The following is a 27,639-nucleotide window of genomic DNA, read 5'->3' as shown; positions in this document are numbered from 1 at the left end:
TTACAAAACCTACCCCCAAATTTCCTGATACCAAAGAAGTACTAAGGAAGTTTATGTGTGTGTGTGTATATTACCAATTATTTGTTGGGGGCCTAGGAGCTGAAAAATGGAATAGCTAATGAGCAACTACTGGCATTTATCACCTTCTTTAGGATTTACCACTCATCTAGTGACGTTATCGTCCTGGAACTAAATTAAAAGACAACTCAAATCCTGCATGGGAGCCACCAAAAGCATATATTTGCAAACCAGGATTCAGTGCATGCCATATTATGCATTATTTAATGGTATGCAAATTATAGCCAAGACAGTTAGGAAAACCACACTTCCGCATTAATGAACAGCAATGCTACCACTACATTAGTTAGGATATTGCTATGATTTATTCCTAAGTTTTTGCATTTGGATTCTCCTAGAAAATTTACACCATCTGATGCACAGTACCCTATTTCCCCTCCTCCATCTTCTAAGCATTGCTCAAGTCTTCCTGCCAGCCGCCCAGTGAGGCTGTGGTATACTCCAGTTCCTGGGCTGCCCTGTCCTAGGCGTTCGGAACATTAAAGAACAAGCGAACACCGCCTAAAGCTCCAACATTTATTGTGTCAATGTTAAGCACACTTTTTAAAAGACAACAGAGAATGTATAGAAACCAGGGGCTGGGGGACTCATGCTCATTTCCACAATACGGGTAATTAGGTCGGCCGGCTTCCAAAGGGCCAACACAGCACTCGGGTCGGCGATGCCCGGTGGGCCTTGGCTATGGGACTGCTTCACGGGTCCAATGTGGGTCTGTTCTTGTGTTCTTAACTTTTTTTTTTTTCTTAAAAAATATAAATAAAATGGCACTGCAGGCCCGGGCTGGGAGGACTCGGCGGGAACTGTCGGCGCACCACGGCTTCTTGGAGGCTACTGTCGGAAAACATCACAAACTAGCGGGATGACAGACCACGCAGACGGCGGCTGGGCGGCACGCGTCCACCCCGCCCCTGGGGGCTTCACATTTTCTCAGAACTTAAGGGCTCTCGAGCTTCCATCCGAAAACTGCCACACATCTTGAGCTCTCTGGGCACTACGCCGAATGGGGGTGTGTGAAGAACCTAGAAAGAGGTTGGAGACAGAGGAAAGGGGGGGAAAAAAAAAGTACAGGTGTGACTCGGCCCAGCGATTTTCTGTCCTCTGACTAGCTTCTTTTCAGACTCCACTCCAACCAACCACAGGTTGAGCCACGGGTGTCTTAATCGTGAGTTTGAGACTCCGTCTGCCCTCCCCAAATCGCTCTGAGGGGCTGCCCCAGCCGTCCCCACCCCCACCTTCCATCTGCCCACAGGGGACCCGGACCCGCCCCCGGACCCGCCCCCACGACATAGTTGGTCCTAGAAAAACTCTGGACACACCTAGGAAGAAACACTTGCCCCTATGGCTGAGAAAACTTGGTGGGGAGCAGCCCTTGGGTTGGGGAGAGTGGGGGAGGGAGGTGGGGAGCGGGACACGGTCTCAAAATCATAATCAAATTATAAATAAACATAAACTCAAAATTGATGTAAAAGCAGCACAACGAAAACATGGAATGTCATCAAGTTCAACGTCAAAGCAGCCAACAATTTACAAGAGGCGAACACATCTCTGAGAAGACCACAACCCGAATGAGTTGCCTTCAAATAACACCCCAAACTGCCTGCAGTTTCTTTCAAATATGCAGTTTTGTTTTCCTTTTTTGTTGTTGTTGTGTTTTGTTTCTCTTTTTTCCAGTTGTGTTTTGTTTTGTTGGGGGGGCTGGTGGACGGAGTAGGAAGCCATGGTGAAGGGGGAGGAGGGAGTGGCCATTTTGCTCAGGGCTCCTCCCTGGCTGTGGGTATTGACTTGAAGCAGCAGAACTCTGAGTCCGAAGTGCCCAGGAGGAGGCTGCCACAGCGGCATTCCAGGCCTCGTTGCCATGGCGACCTGGAGCTGGGGGCCTGGGGCCTCCTCTCCCCTGCCCGGGCCCGCCGCGGGAAGCCTGGGGTCTGGTGCTCAGCTGCTCTCCAGTATCCCGCCCCCCACCCCAGCCCGGAGCAGTGGAGACCTGGGCCGAGAGCCCTGCTGTGTTCAGGTGGGCTCCACCGTGCCCCGTCCCTGTTGTCTGAAGCCCCTCTAGTGGACGCCCCAGGCCGCCCTCAGTCTGACCTGCTCCCCAAGCTACCAGAAGCAGCAGAGCCTGGGCACGGTCAGCAAGCCCCAGCAAGTGCTTGGGCATCCCCGGGGGCACTCGCTCACTTTGTCCTTTCTGCTGTCTGCTATCAAGAACCTGACACATGGACTCCACCTGACAGAAAGGACCTGCCACTGAGTGTGTCCAGCCCCACTTAGGGAGGACAAGAACCCTCGTGAGCTGGTCTCCTTTGCCCATTTGGAAGGGAGTAATTCATCGGTCTCCACGTTCATAGATGACACTGAGAAACAGAGAGAGAGAGAGAAAGAGAAACAGGCCTGTCCGGTGAAGGTTGATTCACTGGCCAGAGGCCAGGAGAAAAGGACAACGGGCTACAATGGGACCGCCAGACGCCAGCCCCAGGCCCAGGGTACCCCTGGAATCCCAAGTCCATCCATAGGCCCCAAGATGTGCTTTTCTCTCGATCGGCAAAGCGGCTGGGCCTTAAGAGAAATCGAGGAAAGCTTGCCGAGCGGCTTGTGCCTCTTCAAAGTCAGTGGTTTTTATGAAACAGTTTTTTGAGGAGGTGGAAAGAACCCTGCCTGTCCCATTCTCAAAACAACAAAAGTGGCACCTCTCCCCCAACTATTTTTATTATTTTTTATGTGGGAAGAGACTGGGCTGCGCACATAGTGGAACACATCAGGCCCAGGAATAATGGAGGGACAGAATTCATAGTGCAGGCTCAACTGCAGCCCTAGCCTAAGGGAGCACTGAGAGAGAGAGAGAGGAGAGAGAGAGAGAGAGAGAGAGAGAGGAGAAAGAGAATGAGTGTGTGTGATGAAAAAAAAGTCTGCCTGCTCCCTCAACTTTTGTGCATTTCCGGGTGCCAGACGCGGGATAGGACGGGACCTGAGGCTTCTCATCTCCTTTTCAGGGTGGCCCCCAAGTAAGCACAGCACCTCTCAGTGCCCCCCGCCCCCGCCAGCATCTGTGAATAAACCACCTAATTTCCTTATTTCTCCAATGGAAATCACATCTAATCCACCCTCCCCCCAGCCACTTCCTCTCAAATTCTCACTTCAAGCATTATGAATATATACAATATGTACTTCTTGCATACACACACACACACACACACACACACACACACACACACACAACGGTATTTAAACAAACTATCCACTGAGTGCCCTGGGAAACACTCAACTACTTCGCATATCCTGTGCACAGGAAAGGCGTGTCTGCCTCACTCCCTAGCAACCTACACACATGTGGGCTTTAGTTCTGCAGGTCCTAAGCAAGAGGAGGGCAAGGAGCTGAATGCCACAGTAGAGTTTCAGGGTTGAAAATCTGTGCAAAATGGCATTTACTGGGTTCCCAGCTATTAAGCTAATGATAAAGAGGCACGTTTTTCAGCATCAGGAGTTCAGGTAAGTAGAGGGCGTTTTTCCATCAGCGCAACAAAGCGTTACTACAGTCTGACAATTTTGAGAGATATTAATGTCCTTAGTATTTCTTCATTTAGCAAATATATCATCAATTCATCACACTGTTGGAAATCAGGAGCCTTTTTTTTTTTTTTTGCTTGCTTCCTAATTCTAGGGTTCCGGATAGGAAATGTCATTTATAACTTACATCCCTGTTGGCTAGACTTCCATGCCTCTATTGTTCCCTCACCCTCAGAAATGATATTTTCTCATAAGTCAAAGACTACCTTAAAGAAACTTGCTCCCCATAAATTGATTTAACTTTGAGACCATGTAAATCAGATGGAATCTGTGATTTATCACCAGATATTTGCACCCTTCCCCAGTCCCTAGTTGATTTAAGAAATCCAAACATGCAAGTCTATAGTATCCACCATCAATTCTTTCTGTCAGGATGCAAAACTTAATTACACTAAGAGCATCATACACTGAGAAACCAAATGAATACTGGCTATAAGGCCTACCCAGCTGCATGAATAGCTGCTGATACAAGAGTATTAGGGATGCATAGAGGTTTCACAGATGTTTAATAAGACAGGACGGGAAGTGGCCACATCTAAAAGGGGCATGGCACTGGGGAAGAACTTTGTCTTGAAAGTGTTTTGGGCTCTGTTTTGGAGCCACCTTATCTAAAACACACTTCTTCCTTTTTTCCTCAATTCATTGGAAAACATCAGGTTCTCCATGGTAACTTTTCCATCCCATCCCGGCTCCCATGCGACATCCTCCCAAGCCTCTCTTAGTGGATTCTGCTCTGCCCTACTTTGTTTTCCACTCAAATTGCTTCTGTTTTTCTGTTTTGGTTTTTAATACACACCTTCTCTATAGTTTAGAAAGATAAAAACTATTCCTGCCTCAGATAAAAAGCATTACATGAAAAGGCCACCTCACAGGCACTAGGGCATAAGAACTGAGCAACAACAACAGAAAAAAAAGCTACCACAAGAAGACAACAGAACATCTTTTGTTTTGGTTTTTACAAAAAAAATAAAAACAATGTTGTATCCATTCATCTACACTGGAAACAGGAGACAGGATCACAGAGGAGTGTGTTTCCTGCAGCAAATAGATGCTGCAACATGCAGGATTTGTTAAACTGACAACACAGATTTCTAAGGAGAGGTTTTTAACATGGGCACAAGTTGTTTTGCAAATACATTTCATCAATCTATTGGTTAAAGAAAACTGAGGGCCAGGAAGGCCCCATGGACACAGCTGAAGCAATGGATAGCCTCCAGATCTTGGAGCCACAAGGCTGACCAACATGGGCCTCAGAAAATCCAACAATGGCTATTCCAGAGACGTGCCTACGAACTGTTTGCCCCGTTGCCTATTTAATTTCTCTCTCTCTCTTAAACCTAGTGCCTTTGTCTCTGGATTTTTCCATTTGAGGAGTAGGGTTATATTGGTTCTAAGAAAGATTTAGGTGGAACTACAGAGCCAATTAAAACACACACACACAAACGCCTTTTTTTTTCTTTTTTCTTTCTTTTTTTTTTTTTTAACATTATATTCTAAGATAGGGCAAGGACGGGAGAATAGAAGAAAACTTTCAGACAAGACCAGCAAAAAACCCAAAGGAAACACAAGTTGAAATCACTATTACCAATAAGTTTTTCACTTCTAACTGAACGGATTTCTGCTAAGAGATGGAGCAAAAGTTTTTTGACATCAGGCTGAAAATAACGTCCATATCTTGAAAATTATTCTAGAACAATAAAGCCTACAAACTATTTCCATGGCTTGTGATATGTCTATTTTAATATAAGAAATACTTTATGTTCTGTTAGGGTATAATACATGCATCAAAATACCCATAGAAAGAATATTGAAAAAGACTGACTGGCCTTCTCTTAAAACTTGCTATTTTTCTTGAAGATAATTTACAGAGTGTGTCAAATGAGGACACAAGAAGCTGACACTGTGTACTTTAATTTTTTTATTTTTTTCAATAAAGGGACAAAATGGGTGTATGAACAGGTTAATGCAGACAACTGCCAAAAAAACACAGACAGTGGTTTTTCCAATAGAACTTAACAAAGACCAGAAACAAATACAATAAAAAGCCAGGTTGTAATGACCTTTGGTCATCCAAATTAAAAAAAAAAAAAAAGAAAAAAACAAAAACAAAAACCAAAGAAAAATAAAAGATCAAATTCAGTGCCTCTGTTTTGAACAGGGCACATAAGCAATAATAAATAGTGACTCCCATAGTAAAAGATAAAATTTCAAGTTACGACAAACAGCTTTCATTACAGGAATAGAAAAGGCCAATAACAAAATATTCTGCATTGCCATTTACAAAAAAGTATTGACTAAAGCGGGCTTTCTCTTTAATATGCTTTGCATATGAAATTCTTTCCAATCTAAATATAAAGCACCATTTAGTTTTTGGCAATGAAAAAAACTGCAAAACATTTTTTTCCTTTTTTTTTTTTCTTTCTTTTACTGCATATGAAGGTAAGATGCTGGAATGTAGGGTGATAGAAGGAAAGGGACAAAAAGCACACTACATAACAAACCAACATTATTAGCTTGCAGTACTGCATACAGTATGGCAGCAGGAAAAAGGAACAAAAAAGGATATGTACAACCCTTAGGACAGCCATCCGTGTGACATTCTAGCAGGCTTCCCAAACCGCCATTATATGGCTTCTCATCTGGACAATGTCACACTTTTTTGTTTCCTTTTTTTTTTCTTTTTTTGAGGCATACAAATAATTTGCACTATATTATCCTGCCAAATTAAAAAAATATACTGTGGCAGCCTGTCTTTTTTTTTTCCACTACCAAAAAAGGTACATTGATACCTTTTAAGAGAACAAGCAACAGTTAAAAATACAAGCTTCAATATAAATACTATAGTGCCTAACACTAGATGAACATTGAATTCAAATACCATTCTAGAAATACAGAAAAAAGACCATAAATGTGTTTTAGCATAGGAATCAACATGAGTGTGCATTTTCCTATATTTAAGTACTATAGAATCTTAAACCTTTCCCCAATGTATGTTTTCTTTGTACAACCTGAAGAACGGTGTGTATCCAAGGCATAGAGTTTCCACTACCATTTTTAAATGGATAACAAGTCTTGTAACACCACCAAGACAATGGAACCCTAAAATGCAGTTCCCCCTAAACATAATGAAGTGTTTTCTTAAAAAATTTTTTTCTTAACATTTATATTTAAAAAAGTTTTGTACAAAAAAAATCCTTGCACTGTAAGAAGCAAAGCAATCATTCATTTCTAAGTGTATTCTGTTTCCATTCACAGCGCTTGCACGTTGTGTCCGAGTAAGTAAGCTCATTAGTCAAGTAAATGGCTGGCAAGTTTTTTTTTTTTAAATGCTCATCAATGAGATTGTGTTCAATCTTTTTTTTTTTTTTCAGCATTCTTGCAACTTTTCCCTTAAGAATAGACCTGTAAACTGGGAAAATTGTACAGTGCACTTAATTGTCCTATCTGAGCAGGTTTATTTTATACTCAACCTCTGTATCTCTGATTAGAGAAAAGATACAGATCTCACAGGCAGAGTCAAGTGCTATTTGAACACCAACTGGGGCAGATGCTAGCTTAATAAAAAAAAAAAAAAGGAAAAAAAAAAAGAAAGAAAAGAAAAGAAAAAAAGAAATTAAGGAAATAAAAACAATGAATCCTCTTCCATGTTAACACAAATATCACACAGAGTACGGAAAAGAAATGAAGTACAACTTTTAGGGAACACAGACATATATACTGCTACTCTTAAAACTCTCTTCTTTTTTTTTAAAGAATGTCACATTTAAACGCAAGTCTTAAGAATTCATAGTTAATCATCATCGTATCAGTATTAGCTTATACACCTGTTCTAGTTTAAAATGGCAAAGAGTACCACGTTGTGCTAATGAATCACGTATTTTCCCCCCTCTGTTCCCCTCTGTCAAACCTTAGTCAGTCTCTTTTCAATATGGTATGCGTGGTCTTAACATTTTTATCATTTGATTGTCTATTTGACAACCAAGTAGGTCTGGATCTCTTTCTTTTGGTGCCAGAACATTTTAAAGATATGATTTAAAACAAAGGCTCTTCATTCAACAAACGCCACACTAATGCCTCGTCATGGTGTCACAGGCCTTTTGCACGTTACACATTCAATTTCCTCATCACTGGAAACAAATAAAACTCCAGGCAGAACAGCCTGTTTCTTTTAAGCTCTCAACAGGAGCAAAGTAGCTTTTTATACTGGTATAGGATCAGTTTTTGCTTACAAAATCAAAACTAAAGGGAAAATGATGATTAACTAGGACATAATGGGTCATACATTTAGGTAGCCTTTGTTGTCAGACATACAATATAGAATTATATGCTAGGTCCTAAGGTTTATGACCTCAGCCACGGCAGAATCAAGCTACACGTTTACAACAAGTAGAAAGAACCATCAATGCAATTTTGATAGTTCCAAGGCACTCAATATTTTAAAACCAGATGCTAGAATAAACTTTTCTGTTCTTCTGTTAATTTGTCAATTCAAGGCCTTTTTTCCCCCTCTCCAATTGGTCACATTTAACCCTTTAGAGACAGACATGCAGATCACAGGGATTTTTATTTCAGTGCTATCTGTTCTGTCTGTAGAGGGTTACTCCAAGGACTGTTTTTCCTCCTCACATTATAAAATAAAACTGTACATGATATGTATTACAGAACGTATGCAGCATGGGCTTTTCTCTCTCTCTCTCTCTCTCTTTTTCTCTCAGAACGGAACTGGAAACAGCCACATGTTTGCTCAGCAATGAATTAGGGACAATTTAAAATAGCCATAACATACCATACATGCTGTCTAAGTTTAAAAAAAAATAAACATATACAACATGTAAATTATTGCACAAGAGAAAGGCTCAAAGTTTGCGTAAAATGCAATAGTATTGCCCCATACAGATCATGCATTCAAACGGTGAAAACATAAAGGAAAAAGGAAAAAAAAAAAAAAAAAACGAAAAGAAGGAAAAAAAAAAGAAAACAGGAATAAAAAAAAACAGGTGTGCTGGTGACAAGCACTCTCATATTCTTAGCTTCTGTTACTTCTGTTTGTTTGTTGTTTATTTGTTTAAATCACATGGGACTAGAAAAAAATCCTACGGGGAGTGGGACTGGAGGGCCACGGGGTGGGGGGGGCAGGGGACTGGAGAGAAGGGGAGTGTCAGGTGGGAGTAGGGGGGTGGGGTGTTAATATACCTCTATTCAGTTTTTATATCATTATTCAACACTCGATCACTGTGCCATTTTTTCATGTGTTTCTCCAGGGTACTGTACACGCTAAAAGGCATCTTACAAATTTCACATTTGTAAACGTCCTTCCCCACCTGGCCATGCGTTTTCATGTGCCTGGTGAGCTTGCTACTCTGGGCACAGGCATAGTTGCACAGCTCGCACTTATAAGGCCTTTCGCCCGTGTGGCTTCTCCTGTGGACAGTGAGATTGCTACAGTTCTTGAAGACTTTCCCACAGTACTCACAAGTGTCGCTGCGTCTGCCCTCTTTTGAGCTGGGCCTGCCCGGGCCCGGACCACTAATATGGGGCGTGCTCCCTCCACTTCCCGTGCCGCTGCGCCCCGAGATCCCTCCGTCCAGCTCCCCGGGCGGCGTGGAGAAGCGCAAGCTCCCGTTCTCCGAGGAATGCTCCGATGAGGAGGCAAAAGGCGATTGTCGGGAATCTCCGAAGCTGAGGAAGGGATCTTTGAGCTGCCTGGAGGCCGCGTAGCCGGCGAGCCACTGTGAGTACACGTTCTCCGTGTTGGGCATGGCGGCCGGGGGCAGGTCGAACTCCTTCTCGAGCTTGATGCGCTTGGAGAAGGGGCTCAGCGAGCTGGGGCTGCCCAGCAGCAGCTTTTTGGACAGGCCCCCCGAGGCCGACTCACCCGGGGAGCAGCCACGGCCGTTTACAGTGCCATCGTCTATGCGGTCCGACTCGCCGGCCACCGAGTCTTCGTCGCAAGTGTCCCTGTGGCCCTCGGCCTCGGCCAGGTGGCCGCGCTTATGCTTCTCGCCCAGGACCTGGTGGAAGGCCTCGCTGAAGTGCTGCATGGAGCTGAGCACCATGCCCTGCATGACGTCGGGCAGGGCGCGGCCCTCGTCGCCCACGACCGCGCCCACGACCGCGCCACGGGAGCTGTTCTCGTGGTGGCGCGCCGCCTCCAGGCTCAGCCCGAAGCCGTAGTCCACCCTCTCGCTCTCCGTCAGCTCCTCCTCCTCCTCTTCCTCCTCTTCTTCCTCTTCCTCGTCGTCCTCCTCTTCCTCCTCGTCCCCGTTCTCTGGGATCAGGTTGGGGTCGTTCTCGCTCTTGAACTTGGCCACCACGGATTTGAGCGCGCTGCTGGCGCTGCCCACCAGGTCGCTTGTGCCTGGTTCCGGGGAGCTGGCAGTGGAGAGGCCGTCATCGGACTTGACCGTCATGGGGGATGACTTGTGCATGTGCGTCTTCATGTGGCGTTTCAGTTTGCTGGCCTGCGTGCACGCGTGGTCGCATAGGTTGCACTTGTAGGGCTTCTCGCCCGTGTGGCTGCGCCGGTGCACCACCAGGTTGCTCTGAAATTTGAACGTCTTGCCGCAGAACTCGCACGACTTGGACTTGACCGGGGGCTGGGAGGGAGGAGGGGCAGACTGCAGAGGAGGGAGGGGGGGCGTCGCCAGGAAGGGAGGCTTGCTACCTGGCTGGAATGGTTGCAGTAACCTTTGCATAGGGCTCGGCCGGCCTGGGGACAGCGGTGGACTAGACGTGTTCCCTGCCAGCTCTCTAAGTCTCCTAGAGAAATCCATGGCGGGAGGCTCCATAGCCATCGGATTCAACCGCAGCACCCTGTCAAAGGCACTCGGGTGATGGGTGGCCAGGGCCATCTCTTCCGCCCCCAGGCGCTCTATGCGGTGGGGGTCCAAGTGATGTCTTGGTGGCGGACTAAACAGGGGGGGAGTGGGTGGAAAGCGCCCTTCGGCCAGGCCGGAAGCCTCTCTGGATACTGATCCTGGTATTCTGAGCAGGTTAAAGGGGTTATTGTCTGCAATATGAATCCCATGGAGAGGTGGCTGGGAAGGACATTCTGCACCTAGTCCTGAAGGGATACCAACCCGCGGGGTCAGGGGACTTCCGTGTTCGCTTTCTAAGTAGATTCTTAATCCATGAGTGTTCTGTGCGTGTTGCAAGAGAAACCATGCACTGGTGAATGGCTGTTTGCAAGTTGTACATGTGTAGCTGCTGGGCTCATCTTTACCTGCAAAATAATACAACACCAACATCAATGTTTAATCACCAAGGCGGGCATCAGCAATTGCTTATTTATGTTCCGCTTCCAGAGCCTTCTCAACCTTGGTCCCCTCCTCCCTCCCCTCCCACCAATACACACCATACACATACAACCCCAAGACCTGCCACCTGGTGCTGGGCCCCTGATCACTTTCTGTCCAAAACTGCTGTTTCTGATCACAGAACTCAATTGCAAAGATCTTATCTCCAATCCCCCAAGAGCAGAAGAGCCTGGACAGATTTCAAGCTTGGGGAAGAGCATCGCTACTTCCACATGTCTCCTGAACTTTTCCAGTTGTATCTGCTGATGTTTGGGGCAAGTCATTCCAACTCCGCCTGCCTGTCTGTTAAAGGAGGGACATGGACAAGTCAACCCCAACTCTGCTTCCCATATCCTCCTACTCTAGTCTCCTGGGGTGGCAGGTGAGCTTTCTAAACAGACAGTTCACAGAGCTATCAAAAAAGCAGGAAATTGGACTCAATTCCCTACAATCCTCTGTGACTCTAGAGAAGTTCTGAGCCCTTGCCTGAAGCACACCAATTATTGATTATATTAAAAATGAAGGATCCATAAAACCCCTCTTGGGGAGATGAGCCACTTTCTCCAACTCAGCCTGTGTGTGTGTGTGTGTGTGTGTGTGTGTGTGAATTTTGTTCCACAACATTCCACAGGGACACCCATTTCAATCTCATAGGATGTTGTCTCAGAAGGAAAATAGGAACTAATTCAGATCTCATGAATGGGCTGTATCATGTCTTGGGGAACAAATCTTAGAGAAGTTCAAGAGAGTACCACGAGCCAGCCTCCACAGACATGGCATCCTAGCTGGAGGAACGGTTTTGAGCAGCCAGCACCATGACAGGCAGCAGGCTGAGAAATGCTACACCAGCCTGCTCCTCATTATTTTGAGAGGCTAACAACGTGAACCAAATTATACAACATCCTGTGCCCTGGGCCGAGACTCAGCTCCAGTTGAGAAAGAAACAGAAAGCTACAGTTCAGCTAGTCAACTCCTTGGCCAGTAGCCAAGCCGTCTGGAGAGGGGCCCTGCTTAAGTCACATTATTTCTCTCTTGCTGAAAAGAACCCGAGAGTGGTACATGCCACTTTGGCAAAGAGGGGCCGGCTTGACTTCACAAAATCATGCATTTGTGGCAATAGCTAAATTTAAATATCTGCATATCCAGATATCTCGTGGTGAGTAATCAACCAACAGTTTAAAAGGATAAAATGATGGCAGCCAAAAGATAAGGATGAGAAAAACAGACAGCATCCCAGCAACTCCAGAAATTGGAGCTTAAGATACAATAACTTACAAGTAAACTTTCCTCCCTTTTTCCAAAGCGGGGCCAGAGGGTTTGTGAAGCCCACAGCTAGTATTTCTCAGCAACTGTTTTTTCCCCAAAAAGAACATTTACCATGGGAGTTAAAAGAGTGCGAGATTCCTCTGTTAGCCAAACAGGAAAGACAGACTGACAGGCACTCCTATTCCAAAAAAAAAAAAAAAAGCCAGCCCAGCTCAGACGCTTTTCTCCATGATGGACTCCTGCGCTGACCTTGTAATTTACTTTACAACGCATTTATAATCTCACTTAACGTAACCCACTCCTGGGCAAATCCCCTTAACAAGATTAGACAGTAAGATCCCAAAATTGGGTTTCAAACATTTGTCTAATGTGGAGATTGGGGGGTGAGGCAGGGGGGAGAGGAAGCAGCAAGATTTTTGAAAGAAAACGCCGACATGAGTATCACATTATCTGCCTATTTTTGTTTTGCCTCCTCTCTTTGAAAGGAAATAAAAAGCTTTCATTGAGGGCATTTTCATAAGTTTGTTGTTGTTGTTATTGTGGAATAATGACTGAGTCCCAATCAGGCAGGGGAAAAACTATATGGTTCCAACTCCCGTGACCTGATGCGGCATTCTCCTGGGCCTGCCTGGCACCTGGGTTCTTATCAAACATTTAGCCTAACAATCTGAATTGAGCAAGTGAAGAGGAAGTTTGTCAGCTGAAGCAAATCCTAAACAGTTTCGTCACTCACATTGCCTGAAAAATCATCCTTTACCTGAAATTATTCTATTGAAACCCACATCTTGGACCCAGCATGAGCTCTGCTGGTTTGGCATGTGCCACAAATGCAACTGCTGACAGATGCTGGAACCTCTGGCCCAGGACACCACATCAAGGGTCTCACTTGTGTCCTCTCAAAAAAGGCTTGGACAAGCAAAGTCTGTTGTATTTTGCTGCCTGCATTTCCTCACTTTTTTTTTTTTTCTGAGCCTGTTATGTTATCACACTACAGTATGTTAACACTGTGATGCTATCCTCGCCTCTCTCCTCCATCAGGTCAGAGAAAATGGCATTTTATTTTATAATGAGCACACAACATACAGTTTTCACTACCACATTTTAGTATTCCCATCAACTAGATATTCTAGATCATGAGGGCAGCCAGTGTAATCATAATGTCAATGAGAAGGGCTGTTACGATTGAGACTAAAGATTACATGGAAAGAGCCGCTTTGAAACTGGTAATTATTACCAGTCCACTAATAGCAAATGATGCATTACAATTTCACCATATAATCTGTATTTCACTCAGCTCAGGCGGGTGCGCCATATTATATTACAGTGCTCACGGATTCTAAATTCCTAAACTGCAGTCATCAATAAATGTGTTACTTGCCATAATTTGTGAAATTACTTTGTTCATAACATCTTTGATGGTTGAGAAAGAACAGAATTGATTTCCTGCGTGGCAAAATTAGGGCTACATTGATTTATTGACGTGTAAAATATAATAATATTCTTCATTTACTCTGATGAAAATCAACTTCTCAATTTGAGAGTCTCAGTGGGCATTCACGGGGATTGTTTTGATTGAGAGCAATAAACTGGTCCCCAACTGTAGGAACTCAGGCACTGAAAGGGTTAAAGTCAACTGTTAGCCCACCTACTGGCTTTTATTTCATTTCCTTTTATGGGAAAGAATGATCCCCCCCCCCCACCGCCCCCAATTCTAAAGTGTCATTAATGCTAAAAAAAAAAAAAAAAAAAGAAGAAGAAGAAGAAGGCTGGTAATCTAAGCCTCAAGATTGAGAACAAGAAGGAGGTCTGAGGCTGGAGCCTGGCTCTGTGACCAACGGGCAACTCTGGGACAGTCCGTTTCAGTCCTCTAAGTCCTAGGATGCCTACCTGTGAAGTGAGCCTAGACAGTACCTTTAAAGGACTACCGCGAGGGTCAAATGACAGAAGCACATAAAAGCCCTCTGTAAACTATCAGGTGCAATGTGAATGTGAGTTTTCATTACTACCAGGTGTGATTAATTACCTAAGGTAATGACTAACCACATGACACATCCAGAATGGCTTCTAACAGAAGGCCCAGGCCTTGCCCAGGGATCTTGTTAGCCAGGCTCTGGTTGGAGAGGCATCATGGATGGCGGGTAGATGGGGTATTTTTAAGTCAGGTGCTTGATCTACAAGCAGGAGGTTGCAGGGTTGGTGCTCAAAAGAACTCTGAAAGCCAAGGGCAGCTGGCTGGTGCAGCAAATCTGAAGGGCACCAGCTATGTTCTAGAACTTTCTGGAACCCCACAACCCATTTTCACATACCTTGTTCTGATCACTCTTAAAGTGGTCATGCTGGCATGGACACCAGCAAAACCATGTACCCTCTCCTTGTGGGAGGAGGAGGGGAGGACACTGGTTCCACAGCAGTCTCCAACTCCCCACCATCAGGAAAACCAAGTTAAAGAAACAGAGCTAAGCTGTCTCCCCAGCCAGCAGCCCTTGTCCCCTCCACACCCTCCTCTTAGCTGGCCCACTACTTTCCCTCCCTTCCCTCTGAGGGTGGCGCTGTTCCCACAGCCAAGGGCAAGCCCCAGGTCCCAGCAAAAGGAGAGTGCTCTGCACCCAGCCAGCGTGTAGGGACTGGCAACCATGAGCCCAATCACCTGTAATCTGTGACCTAAACCAGGCTTCAGCCCAGTTTGGGTTTGTGGGGGGGGGAAGGGTGGAGCAGGAGGGCAGATGAGGTGCTTTTAACCCCTGTACCACCCAGCCCTCAGGAATCAAGGCCTTGTGAAATTCACACAATAACTCTTTGTTACCTGGGATTACCTAGGAGTTAACACAAATAAACAACTGGCTTTGCAGTGGGTTTCAGGGTGCTTGCCCTGCCCTGCAGACACTGCTCACAAGCTGGACAATCCAGTCTCCCTGGTGGGAGAAGCCAGGCCCCCTGCAGCCTAGGGACCCCCTGCCTCTTGTCTTCTGTCTCCTCCTCAGGCCCCTGGCCCTATCCCTAGCTTTCTTCTTGTCTTTATTTTTCATTTGCTTTCCAAATAAAAACTATATGTCCACACTTCTTTGTGCCTTTGAAGGAGCTTAGTGGTGGTGGGGGTAGAAGTAGCCACCCTCCACCTCCACACGTTAGCCATGATGATTCATACCATGTGTTCCTTCAGAGAAAGAAGAAAACTGTGCAACCTCGTTAAACAGCACCTTTCTGAGATTGTTGGGATGAGTGTGCACACCTGTCATAAAAGGTCCCCAGACGCATAGAAAAGGCCTCCCTAACAAACTGGGCTTCAAGCAATGAATGGGTGATGGTGGTGGTGGTGGTGTCTTCACATGTCAGCTACAGTGCTGTGTTTTTTCTCCACAACTAGGAGAAAATGGGTAGAAATCATGTGTCTGTAGATATCATGTGAATGTGTATGTATCTGTACGCGTATGTATATGCATATAGATTGTCATCCCTCAGTATCTGTAGGGAATTGGTCCAGGACCCTGGGAACACAGAGTTCATGGGTGTTTGGGTCCTTTATATAAAATGGCACAGTATTTCTTATAAATCCATGCACATTTTCCTGTATACTGTAAGTCACCTCTAAACACCACAATGTAAATGCTAGAGGAATGGCTGGGAAACTGTGTTGCTTAGGGGATCAGGACAAGAGAAAAGCTGTTCGAAAGAGATGCCATTTTCTTTTGAATATTTGCAATCCCTGATGGGTTAATGTGCAAATGCTGAATCAACGGACATAGAGGGCTCCTTATACATGCTGACATATGCACATATGTGATGCACCAGACACATGTCAAAGTATGCCACCTTCAGATACAATGTATATGCATAAACAAAATGCTGCAGAGTAACTGCCAATGATTCCTTCAGGGTCTGACCTCTGCTGACGGTGGATGACTTGGAGTAATCCCAAGTCCCATTCAAGGCCCTGGGAGTCACTGTCCAGCCATAACACAGGGCTCTGGACACACAGACAGCCATATCCGGTCCCCAGCATGGAGCCAGCCAAGGCCCAGGGGAGCACTGCTCTCAGCTCTGGGTCCTCAGTGAGCAGAGGGGAAAAAGGAGAAGGAAAAAGTCACTCTTGGGGCTGAGTGGAGCCAGGGAGCGGGTGCCAAGTGAGTAATGGAATAATGCATCTGCGGGTGCCAGCCTATTTTGGAAGTAACTCCCTCCAGTACTTAAAAAGTAAGGTTAATTTCCAGCAACTCTCATCTCTATACACATGGACATTTGTAGAAGAAATAATGTTCAACTTACAAATACCCTGCGGGGCGTATTCTGCACTCATCCCGGGGGTGGGGATCAGAGCTCCATGTGCAGACCGAGGGGAAGCCAGGCCCCTCCAGTGCAGAAGTTTATCTGTGAAAGAAACCCAAAATCAGGAGCTGCAGCCATAAACAACACGAGCAGGACACCACAGGACAGCACATTTCAGTTCCATTAAAACAGATTAACATCATTACAACAGCCTTGCAGATAGTTAACAGGCCCAAGGCCTGAAACAAAAGAACAGTGGTGAGTGATTTTCCATAGTGTTTGCTTTGTTTTTTAACCAGGACCATTTTTTTTTTAAGGAAATGGGGTTTCTTATAGGGCTGGGAGGAATTCTTTGGTTCATCTGTTTGTTTATTGCTGTCTGATTATTATCTTATGGTAAGAGATGTATAAATGGCAAGGGAAAAATTGGTAAAATTCTAAGTAGGGTGGAAAAATAAGACTTATCTGCAAGACTGGTTTACAGGCGCACATTACTTCATAGACAAAACCAGGTGAAGGACAAGGTGCTCATAGGAAATTAGTGGATTTACCAACCTTTTTTTTTCTTTCCCTGCCATGGCCTCTTTGCCTTCCCCAACCCCCCTGGCCACTGTTCCCATGCCACATTTACAAGACAATCTTCAACAAGAATAAAACCTTGGGCATTTCAGGAGTTGGCAGGCCATCGTGTGAAATCCTATTATTGGGGAACTGGGGAGTAAGATCACTTCTCCCAGTACAAAGCATGGAGAACAAGGATTAGACTTCTGGAATTCAAATAACTTCAGCTCAGTACCTCCTTGATGGTGAAGAAGCCTTATCGCTAAAGGGTAAGGCAAGAACCAATATCCATAACAGCTATACAAAAAAACCACAGCCCACCCTCCCAAGTCTATGATACCTGTACTCTGGTTAGGACCAGTGACTTCTCATACTAGTCACGAATCTAGCAATCAAACATTTCTAGCCCTGATATATTTGTGAGAAAGGAAATATTTGATTTGTGCCATCTGAGCTCCCAGTTTTTTTCCAAATTCACTTTCCACCGACCAACCAGGTGGAGAGTCCACTTCGAGGCCCACTGGGGAGTAGAAGGAGCAGGGGACGCTCTGCATGTTCTGGAGGTTTGGACGTGTGTGACGATTGGGGGAGGTGAGAGAGAAGAAAAACAGATCTTTGAGGGTGAACAAATTGTATGTTTTCCATTAGCTTTCTATTAAGAGCACTTAGAAGTGTGTTGTTATGCTCCAGGACAGCAGGTGTCCGGTGTAAAATACATCCTGTTCTGCTCACACACACTCCAATGCCAAGAGCAGCCAGGGCAGTCAGGACAAGGTTTTCTTTCATGAGGAGCCTGGTGGGTAACAATAGCGTGTTGCTCAAGACAGCTCTTACACACATAGCATAAATCTGTTGCGCACAGACCTGCAAAGGGGGCCTGTTGTGGACATACCACCTAGTCTGAGACCATCTAGAAAGGTATTTCCTCCACCCTGACCCGAAACAAAATAAAAACCACAACGTAAACCAGCAAAAGCAGGAAAACCAAGTCTGTCTACATCTGACTATTTATGTTAAATGAATTCAGAATATAAAGTAAAATTAACTGCAGACTTAGTCCCAGTGGTTTTCAACAAGAAATCTGAGAATCCATTTTTGCACTTGTTCTTGCCTTTGGTTGTTTAATAAACTCATTTGCAGCCAAGGCCAAAATCCTTTTCTTAGGAAACCCATAGCACTGAAGCACCTCTGTGACCCCAGCTTATACATCCTACACAAGCAGAGCCTGATTTCAAATTCCCTGCCTTTTCCATGCAAGGGAACCCAAAGTGCTTCAAAAGGCCCCCTGTGTGAAATGAGAGAGCTGCTAACCTGGCCAGCTTAGCCACGCACACAGACACCAACTGGCAAACTCATCCGCAAACCCGTTAGCCTGGCCACTGAGCTGCAGCAACAGCAGCCAAGTAAAGTCTCAACAGGACAGCTCTGTATCTGTCTTCTTGCCTTGCTTTCCTTTTTGTTTTAAAGACCTACTTATTTATTCATTTGCAAGGCAAAATGACAGAGAGAAGAGACCTTCCAACCACTGACTCATTCACCAAATGTCCACAAGAGCTGAGACTAAGCCAGGCCAAAGCCAGCAACCAGCAACTCCATCTGGATTTCCCATGTAGGTGAAAGGGACCCACATCTTTGGACCAGCAGCTGCTGTATCCCAGGTGCATTCGCAGGAAGATGGATCAGAAGTTGAGGTGGCATTCAAACTAGACATTCTGGTATAGAATGAGAGGGTCCCATGATGCAGTTCCACAGTGCCTGCCCCTGGCTTTTGTTGTTTTGTGTTGTAAAAATCCTGAGCCACCATCCAGTCTGTGCCTTCACTGTACAGGTGGGGATACAGGGATCCTGAGAAGTCGAGCGCCTTGCCATGGATGCTGATGGCTCACCACACAGTGGAGCTTAGAACTGGTTTCCTGACCTGCTCCAAGTTCTCTCCTGGAGCATCTACTCCACCTACCCTTCTGCTGGCCCTGCCTTGGTCCTCACTGCCAAAGAAATGCCAATCTGGAAGCTTCTCTTTCACTGACCCATTAGAGTCATGGAGGAGAGGAAAGAAATTCAGCCCAGCTGTGTCACATGAAGCTTTCCAAAGGTCCTAGGGAACTTGGTTTCACATGAGAAAAATGATGCCGGCTTTGCTGTCTTGGGGCCCAGGGCTCACCCTCTTATAAGCAAACCAATTCTATCAGCCTGCCCAGCAACTCACGTAAGCAGACAGCATGCTTTGTGTAGAAGCTGAGGTCTGCTTGATCTTCCTCCAGGAAGAACCCAGCTGATTTCTGCTGCTTCTTCCGGTTCATAATTGGTTCCTTGGTAATCAGAATGAAAGTTCCCCCGTGGACTGGAAAAGTAAATCATGAACAACCTCCCTGGGGTTTAACTTTCTGCTATGTCAACACCATCCAGACCAAGTGAAGTTACACAGTGCAGGCTTCCAAGGCTCAAACTCAAAGAGCAACCTACCTTTCTAGGTCTGGAGGGACTTGAGAAAAATCCCTAGCTGGGATTCTTCCCTTCCACACCCCTCTCCCCTCACTGTCCCCAGGGACAAAAGGTCCTAGCTGCTGGTTGGGAAGCAGGCATCTAAGTCTGCTCTCTTCTCTTCCTTGATGCACTCAGGAAAGTGCTCTCACAGAACATCCCCAGGCCCAACAGCAGCATCACCTGGGAACTTGGTGGAAAGGTATTTCTTGGGTCCCACCTCGGACTTAGGGAGTAAGAAACTAGGAAGGAAGTGGAGGGTGCTGTGGGAAGTAACAGCTGCTGTGAAGTAAGTCTTCCAGGTGATTCTGCTGTGGTTAAATTCACTAAGTCCTGCCCTTGGTGGGGAGGTGTGGGAGTCAGAAGCATCAGTGCTCCCTAGGTGAAGGGACACGCCCCGGGTCCTGAGGCTGCTGCCCCTTCTTCCAGGGCTCACAATCACACACCTGGGACCCTCTACGCATCCCTCCATGTGGAATTGTGACCCACCCGGGACAGGGGACTGGCTGGTCTGTCAAGCATCAGGACAACACTCCAGCCAGCTCATGTCTGGCAATGGAGTCCTCATTGCTACCGCACAAGCTGAAAGGCTGGAGGATGGAACAGTGGCCCACAGTACAGATGGAAGAAGACCTGGGCTCTTCTTCTACTTTCTGGCCCATCCAAAGAGCAAGCTGCCCTTTCCATTCCCAGGCCTTGAACTCCCCTTGCAAGAGGTGTTTTAACCTCTTCTGTCCCAGAGATATCTCTCCACACTCAGCATTTCATTTGGAGCCTTGGAAATGCATTAAGTACTGCATGGCTGCAGAGTGCCCTGTGGCTTAATAAAAAAGGATGAACCATGTTCAGAGCTCAGCCAAAAAAAAAAAGCAGAAGAAGAGAGAGAGAGAAAGAAAGAGAGAAAGAGAGAGAAAGAAAGAGAGAAAGAAAGAAAGAAGGAAAGAAAGAAAGAAAGAAAGAAAGAAAGAAAGAAAGAAAGAAAGAAAGAAAGAAAGAAAGAAAGGAAGGAAGGAAGGAAGGAAGGAAGGAAGGAAGGAAGAAAGAAAGAAACCCCTTGAACAAATTGGGAATGGCTGACTTTACATTTATACATACGTGAGGTACCAACTTCTGACATAAGCCCAGAGGGAAGCTCCTGAAATTTAAGGCCATTAAATCAAGTTTTGGCTTCTACAAGAACATCCTAAAGATTCCTGACTATTAACATGCTATTTGCATCTGAAACTAATCACTGCACATGTAATCCAGCCACAGGACTGTCTACTTAATCAACGCGTAATACTGCTGATCTCCAAGTATGCCAAAACAGCTAAGCACAAGCATCATTTCCAACACATTAAACGAAGGATTCAGAGCCCAACTCTTCTCAGGTTATTGAAACTCTCTCCACAGGAGTACGCAGATGTGTGCTATTCATTGACGTGTGCAGGGCATGAGGGGTCTGGGGCTGGAAGGAAGTTGGTAAGAAGGTCAATAAAGATACATTTATTTTGGTATAAACATTTTTTGAAATCCACACGTATGTGGGGGTCATCAAAATTTCATGGAAGTGTGTTATGACAAACCCACAGGCATGACTTTGGTGAAATTTTGCATCAAAACAAGTGCATCTTTTAATTCCGTTAGTCCATGAAGGTGCAGAAGTACCTTCTTCTATGCTTTTCTCTGAAACAGATATCTCCAGATAATCTCCATTCTCTTTCCAGCAGGACATGACACAAACGCTAGAATGAATGACTTTGTAAAGCTACAGCCTCCCTTGCAGCCTGAGCCCTTAGGAGACAATGATGGCAATCCACAGCGATAGCAGGGGAACCCCCTTACTAACCAGCAAAACTAAAGCACTTTTCCAGGCCCCTCAGGCTCCAGGAGTCTCAAGTCCTCCCTTTTCCTCCAAGCAGCAGCCTCTATACCCTAGAGAATCCAATTCCAGTTCTGAATCCAATTACTGGATTTGTGCTACCCAAATAATGTACCATGGGTCTGGGCTAGCAGCCGCTTTTTCTAAGTAGACAGCAACCACCGAAATGCCATAGCTAGTCTCTCTCCTGACCCTGTTTTACAGAGCTGCCAGGTCCTCCCTTGGGTCCCATGACTTACCAGAGCATTAGAGGGTAAACCATAGCCAGGCCTGTGTCTCGAGTTGTGTCAATCTGAACTGAGACTGCACCAGGCTTGATTGTCGCTAACAGACCTCTTAATTAACCTCCTGATATTGTCAAAATCTCACTGTCTTTTGTTCTAGAAATGAGCATTTACTGGAGCATTTTTTTCCTTCACTGCGTTTTTACTGGCGAAAGTTTAGCGAAATCACGGAAAGTGTGCCTCTGCAAAAGCGAAAGCAAGAATTCGAAACACCACATTCGAGGTTTTTTGTGGAGACTTAAGATCCTTGCATTATGCATCCTTTCACTAGTGTATTTAATTACATCACTTGCTCATGGGAAAAAAAAAAAAACTCTTTTTCCTCCCTTTTGGTCAATTTCCATCCTCTCAGAGCTTTGACTCCCCCAACAGGTGTCTGATGCCACCTTTTAAGACTTCTCCCCAGTTACTCTCTTCCAAGGGAGGAGGATGAAGATGAGATCTTTCATGCCCCTTTATCTATAAAAATGCGAGAACTGCAAGCCACCAATCTGTCAGGCCCAAACAAAATTTTCTGCAAGCTGTGTCCTAATGTAAGCAAAGCACATAATTTAAAAAAAAAAAAAAAAAAAAAAGCTTGCCTCTCTGGAGAATAACTAAGCCAGAGACATTGTATTCCATCTTTGTGTTGAAATGCAGATTTGCCACTAAAAGGCAAATCCTTCATTTCAAAAGGTTGAATAGGATGGTACTTAAAAAAAAGAATTCCAGCTGTTTAAATTTAGGGTGTTGAAAAAAAGTTCACTCCAATAATATTCTCTGGCTCGGGGCCCAAAGTATTTTCACTTGATCGCGAATTAGATAAATTTTTATTACACTTTAAGCTTTTGTGGTAGAATGGCGGAACTTGTCTAGCAGACTGGAAGGGCAGCTATATAAGAAGACACATTGTCTCAGGACAGTATTTTTTTGTTTGTTTAACCATGTACCTCACTATGCAAAAGTGTGTTCCCCGGGATAAATTCCATTCATTCATTCTTTCATGCATTCATTCACCAAATATTTACCAAGAACATACAATGCCCAAACCTGGAGGCCAGCCTCTGAGGATAGCACACAGAAAACTCAGGCAGAGATCTCCCCACATGGAGCCCTCACAGAAACTGCCTTACAGTTCTCAAGAACTGGCTCTGGGCTCTGCACAGACACCAAAATCTGAGGGTGCTCAGGCCCCTGGTGTTAAAGGACACAGTATTTGCATAGAGCCAAGGCACACCCTCCTGTGCACTTCAAATCATCGTATAATGCCTAACACAGCGTAAACGCCATGTGAACAGTTGCTACACTGTGTTGTCTGGGGACTAAACGACAAGAAAAAGTCTGTGCGTGTTCAGTACAGACACAATTAGAATAGATGGATATTTCCAATCTGCAGTGGGTGGGATCGCTAGATGCCGAGCCAGCAGATATGGAGCTGTCTTTACATTTGGAAAGGAGGAGAGAGGCTGTAGGGAAGAATAACTTTGAACTGGACCTGGAGGGCCAAGAGGAAGCTCATCTGTCCAGTATTTGCTCCCCTGCTTGCTGCTTGGTGTGTTGTGGGCCAAGCTCCATCCGGGAAGCAGCCTTCCTGCACACGTTTCAGTAGTGTGGCTCTACTTCAAGCAGGGCTTGTGCTTGCTGACACATTGCAAGAAATGTTGAAATTTGCCTTTACTGGTTGGTCTCTTCAGTTATCAACTTGACCTTCCCTCCAAATTTCCCCTCATTTTTTTCCTTCAAACCCATGGGGAGGCTTGGTAATAAGCTTATCCAGCTCTCTGTCCTTACAAGAGGACTGATGTGTGTGTCTATGTGGAGTTGCTTCTAGTTGAGGTATTTTCCAGGTTAACTGGGGTGGGGGGCGGATTTGGAAGCCATAATGAAGATGCCCTGGCCTGGTGAGTCATACATGGTCACCCCTGAGACTGTTTCCTCCAGGAAGTGAGGCCTCATTCAAGGTCAGGAGTCTGTCCCTTAGTCTGATTCTGGCCCTCAGCATGTTGTTTCAGATTTTCAGTGCATGGCTTCTCCTTTCTGATCCTAAGACTGAGTCACAAAGGCTGATACCTGTCTCCCTCTCCCAGACCCGTCCAAGGCTCTGGGCCCCAACCCAGACCACCATGCTAGAAGCCTACCCTTGCCACCATGCTAGAAGCCAGCTAGCACAGGGCTGTACCCATTGGGACCTGCAGGATGGTGGGTGGGGTCCAGTCACTAGGTTAATTCTTCAATTTAGGCAGAAGAGTAAGCCTGATGGAGGACTTCAACTTCTTGGGGCAAAATGTTGCAAAGCATGCCTGTGGGCTGGCTGAACTTCAAGCAGGGAGAGGGAGTGAGTCCTGAGCCAATGACACTGAAGGTCAGAGAACCAGGAAGAAACTTCCTGCAAACCAAGGCTAAATGTCAAGGGAAAAGGTCTCTGCAGTCGGTGCCAGAAGGGCCAGTGGCAAGGCTCAGCCTTGTGCCAGGGTCTGCCACCCACAGCACACACAGGTCCCCCAAGCAAAGGCATTCTCCTCACGCCTTGTAGTCCCATGGTCCCGGCCCTCAATCCCGCCTGGAGGGTTCCTGGAAAGCTGTGTGTAACCTGAATCACAGGTACTAACTGACCCACCTTTAGCCTTCCAGACTCAATGGAAAATTGGCAGGGCTTCTAACATTTTACCTTTTAAGAGGGCCCTCCCTCTGCCTACCATCCTCTCTGTCAAGCAGCTAATGATCTGTAAACAAACACTTTAAATTCAGTGGGGGAGCTCACTATTCAAGGAACCCCGTTGTGAAACCTTTTGAAAAGTTAACAATCTTTGGGTAATGTGAAAAATCACCCTCTAATTTATCAGTTTCCATTGATGAGATTGTTGTGTGTCTTGGGGCCTTCTCCAAGTGAGGTTGAACTGCACCACGATGCCTTTGTGGTAAGAAAAGGGGGCAAAGGGTTAAATCCAAAAAGAAGTGCCCTAAATATGTTTTCCACCCAGACTGTCCAGGCTCACACCAACGTGCTCCCAGATAACGCTTGTGTCTCCCGCCCTGCCTCCTAGAGAGATGAAAAAAAGTGGAAGGGAAGTCGTGACCCTGGACCCCAGAAAAGCCTTGGAGACCACATCTGTCTGTCTCCCAAACTCACAATTAAATGTCCGAGAAGCCCCTTCAACTGGGGGCACGGGAGGCATTGGGGCTGTGAAGACAGAACCCCGAGAGTGGGGCTAATTCTTCAATTTAGGCAATGCCTGGTAAATGTTGATTCTGATAACACCCACCAGAGCCGAAAAGCCTGGTCTATCAAAGCCAACAGAACATGAAACTCCCTCAATACCCTGAAGAGGCCAGCCCTCGTGGCTTTATCAGTGTCAGCTCACGACGCACAGCATGCCTCTCCATCACCATCTTGATCTGCCTTGAGGAAACACCAAAAGAAGCAAAAGAAAATCAAACCTGGGGATTCCAAGACACCTGATATTCGTGTTCTGGGCACCTAGGGGTAGTGGGGCCACAGTGCCGAGGTGACACAGGAAGCATGGACAGATCTGGTCTTTTATTATTCACAACTGATCAACACAATCTCTCAATGGAGAAGGGGCCAGGAGCACAGGCAGCCTCAGGAAGACCCTGGCAGGCCTCCTTGTCCCATGTCCTCACCCTCAAAGAGGGGAATTTTCCTTTTCCTGCCAGGAGGAGATGAGAGAACTCAGAGAGGACCCATGCAGGCTATGGGCATGGGGCTGGACCACAGAATCCAGCCCACTCCCTTGGGTCTGGGTGTGAACACTGCTTCTTGCCACTCACTTTGAATGTCCCCCAGAGGGGGCACAGCAGTCTGTTTAGGCACTGCACTTAGGATCACCTTCAGGCAATCACTTGCCCATCTGGAACTACGTTGGAGGGAGGGGCACTTGGGAAGAGGGAGGTACCAGCTATGAGTCTCATTCATATATTCTTGGCCAAAAGATTCCATTTTTTAAAAATCGCATTTATTTTTATTTATTTGAAAGGCAAAGAGAATTAGGGGAAGAAAAAGAGAGAATGAATCTTCTGTTGTTTCACTCCTCAAATGCTTGCAACAGCTCAGGGGTTGGGTCAGGCTGAGGTCAGGAGCCTAGAACTCCATTCCGTTTCCCACTTGGGTGGCAAGGACCCAACGATGTAAGCCATCACTGCTGCCTCCCAAGGCACACAGCAGCAGAAGGCTGGAACAGAAAGCCAAGTCTGGACTCGAACCCTGGCAGTCCCCTGTGGGCTAAAGGCATCCCAAACAATGTCTTAACTGCTGCATCAAACACATCACCCTGGCCAAGAGGTTCTTAGAGCTGCAACTGGCCATTCTCCAGAAATAAAACCTATTATGTCCTAGGGTTAACACAGAACTGCTCAGAAATTATAAGAACTAATTTAAGGCTTCAAAGCTCTCAAAAAAAAAATAAAAATGGTCTAGCAGGTCAGGCTCTGACATTTCTTCAAGAACAAAACTAGGCTGCCCTCTCGCCTGAGGTGAGCTGAATCAAGGAAGGTTCCGGGGCTCGTCCCAGGACGGCGAGTCTTTTCAGAAGCAGGCCTCTGCTCGGGGCAGGCGGCCACTGCCACCATCCCGTGTGTCCCTCAGCAGCCCCAGTCTCCCTGACAGGGGGATCATTCAGAACCAGGCCTATTTTCTGGGCTGCCTAGGGATTTTCCTGGCTCTCATTGCTGGTCCTAATCCTCTGCTTATCCTGCTGACCAATCCAGGAGGAGCCTGCTCTTCAGACAAAAAGGAGAGACCCAAAGGTACACTCTGGGGGCACCGGAGGGCTTCGGTCCAGCTGTGGAGTTAGCACCTACTGGCTGGCCTCAGCTGTATTAAATCTGGGGACTTGTGGTCATTGACAGACCTCAAGCCCATCATGTACCCCAGCAATGCAAGTCCTTCTACCCCTCTGGCCAAGTCCACTCTTGGAAACCAGTAGGGATCCAGACACTCTGGGCAAAGGAAACCAAACTCCTCTTGCAACAAGTCGGGGAGCAGGCGGCTGGCCCAGGGCATCCTCTTTTGATTTGCTTTCGCTCTTGCCTGACCTGGGAAATGAGGCCCGGAAAGTCTAGTACTCCTAGCCATGCTCCAGCAATGAGGCTGATCTGAGGCCACCAATGTCAAGATCTTTCAGGTCTCCTAGGAACATGAAGGACTCAACTCTCCCATAACAAGCCCCTCGGGCTGAAATCCTTTTGCTTCCAAAGCCTCTTCAACTGCCAGTTCCCCTGTGTCTCCATCCTCCTCCCCCTTTTCAATCTCTCCCTCTTCCCTGGCCCCAACCTCACCCCCAGATCTCCACACCCTGGCACTCAGACACTGTCAGGTGGAGGGGAGTGTGGACAGCAGGGCTGATGTGGATTCAAAGAGGCCGACCAGGCAAGAACCATCCTGTACTCCTGCCCAGCTCGAACACAATAAAATGTCTTTTATCAACGTAATTCAAGGCAAAGAGTCAAGGGTCTGTCACCATTTTAAAGAGGCTTATTACATGGCCACAAAAATCTGCCTCAGGCTCAAACCTGGCATGTGAGGTATCAGCGTGGGACAGGCTCTTTTGATTTGATTTTATTTTCTTACAAAATCTGAAAATGAAACACTTCTGTCCCTCCCTTCCACCGACCGACCTTTTTTTTTTTCTTCTTCTTTTTTTTGATTTATGGAGAGGAGGAAAGAAATCTGAAGTTGACAGGTTGGGACAACTCCACTCAGCTTTCTCACTCAAAAGCTGCTTTTGTTAAATCATACTTTGCATTTATGGCCTGCGGCTCTTGGCTGGCTCTGGCTGCTCCAGCAGGCAGCAGGCTCTGGACTTCCCCAGGCCAAGGCCCCACAGAGATGACTACTCCCTCTGCACCAAGGGCAAGAGGGCTTGCCACACAGGGGTCTGGGGATCATAAGGCACCTCGCTTGACAGTGCCAAGGGCTACAGAGGACAGGCCTGGCCCTGGCTCTCCCCAACACAGACAGGGCTCTGCAGATCAGTATACGTGTCCCACTGGT

The 27,639-nt window shown here is 46.2% G+C and overlaps 1 protein-coding gene across 9 annotated transcripts in view; it reads right to left on the bottom strand.

Annotated features, from left to right (window-relative positions):
- Window positions 1–580: 580 nt before the first annotated feature.
- BCL11A (BAF chromatin remodeling complex subunit BCL11A) overlaps window positions 581–27,639 on the bottom strand; it is a 101,362-nt gene continuing 74,303 nt past the window's right edge. For 3 of the 9 annotated variants that reach the window (XM_040993407.1, XM_040993404.1, XM_040993409.1), the window contains 2 exons: window positions 16,464–16,565; window positions 8,678–10,861 (listed from right to left, as the gene is read on the bottom strand). In XM_040993407.1, coding sequence (XP_040849341.1) covers window positions 8,835–10,861; window positions 16,464–16,565 — 2,129 coding nt within the window. In that variant the 3' untranslated portion in view covers window positions 8,678–8,834. Of the gene's footprint in view, window positions 1,098–5,544; window positions 10,862–16,463; window positions 16,566–24,948; window positions 24,971–27,639 lie in introns of those variants that run through there. The other 6 variants (XM_040993408.1, XM_040993411.1, XM_040993410.1 and 3 more) reach the window with 6 other exon arrangements.

Source organism: Ochotona curzoniae, unplaced genomic scaffold (genome assembly GCF_017591425.1).
Source record: "Ochotona curzoniae isolate NIBS_2020 unplaced genomic scaffold, NIBS_Ocur_1.0 contig_883, whole genome shotgun sequence".
Lineage (NCBI taxonomy): Eukaryota > Metazoa > Chordata > Mammalia > Lagomorpha > Ochotonidae > Ochotona > Ochotona curzoniae.
The sequence above is the reverse complement of the archived record's forward strand: the minus strand, read 5'-3'. Positions and strand labels throughout refer to the sequence as shown.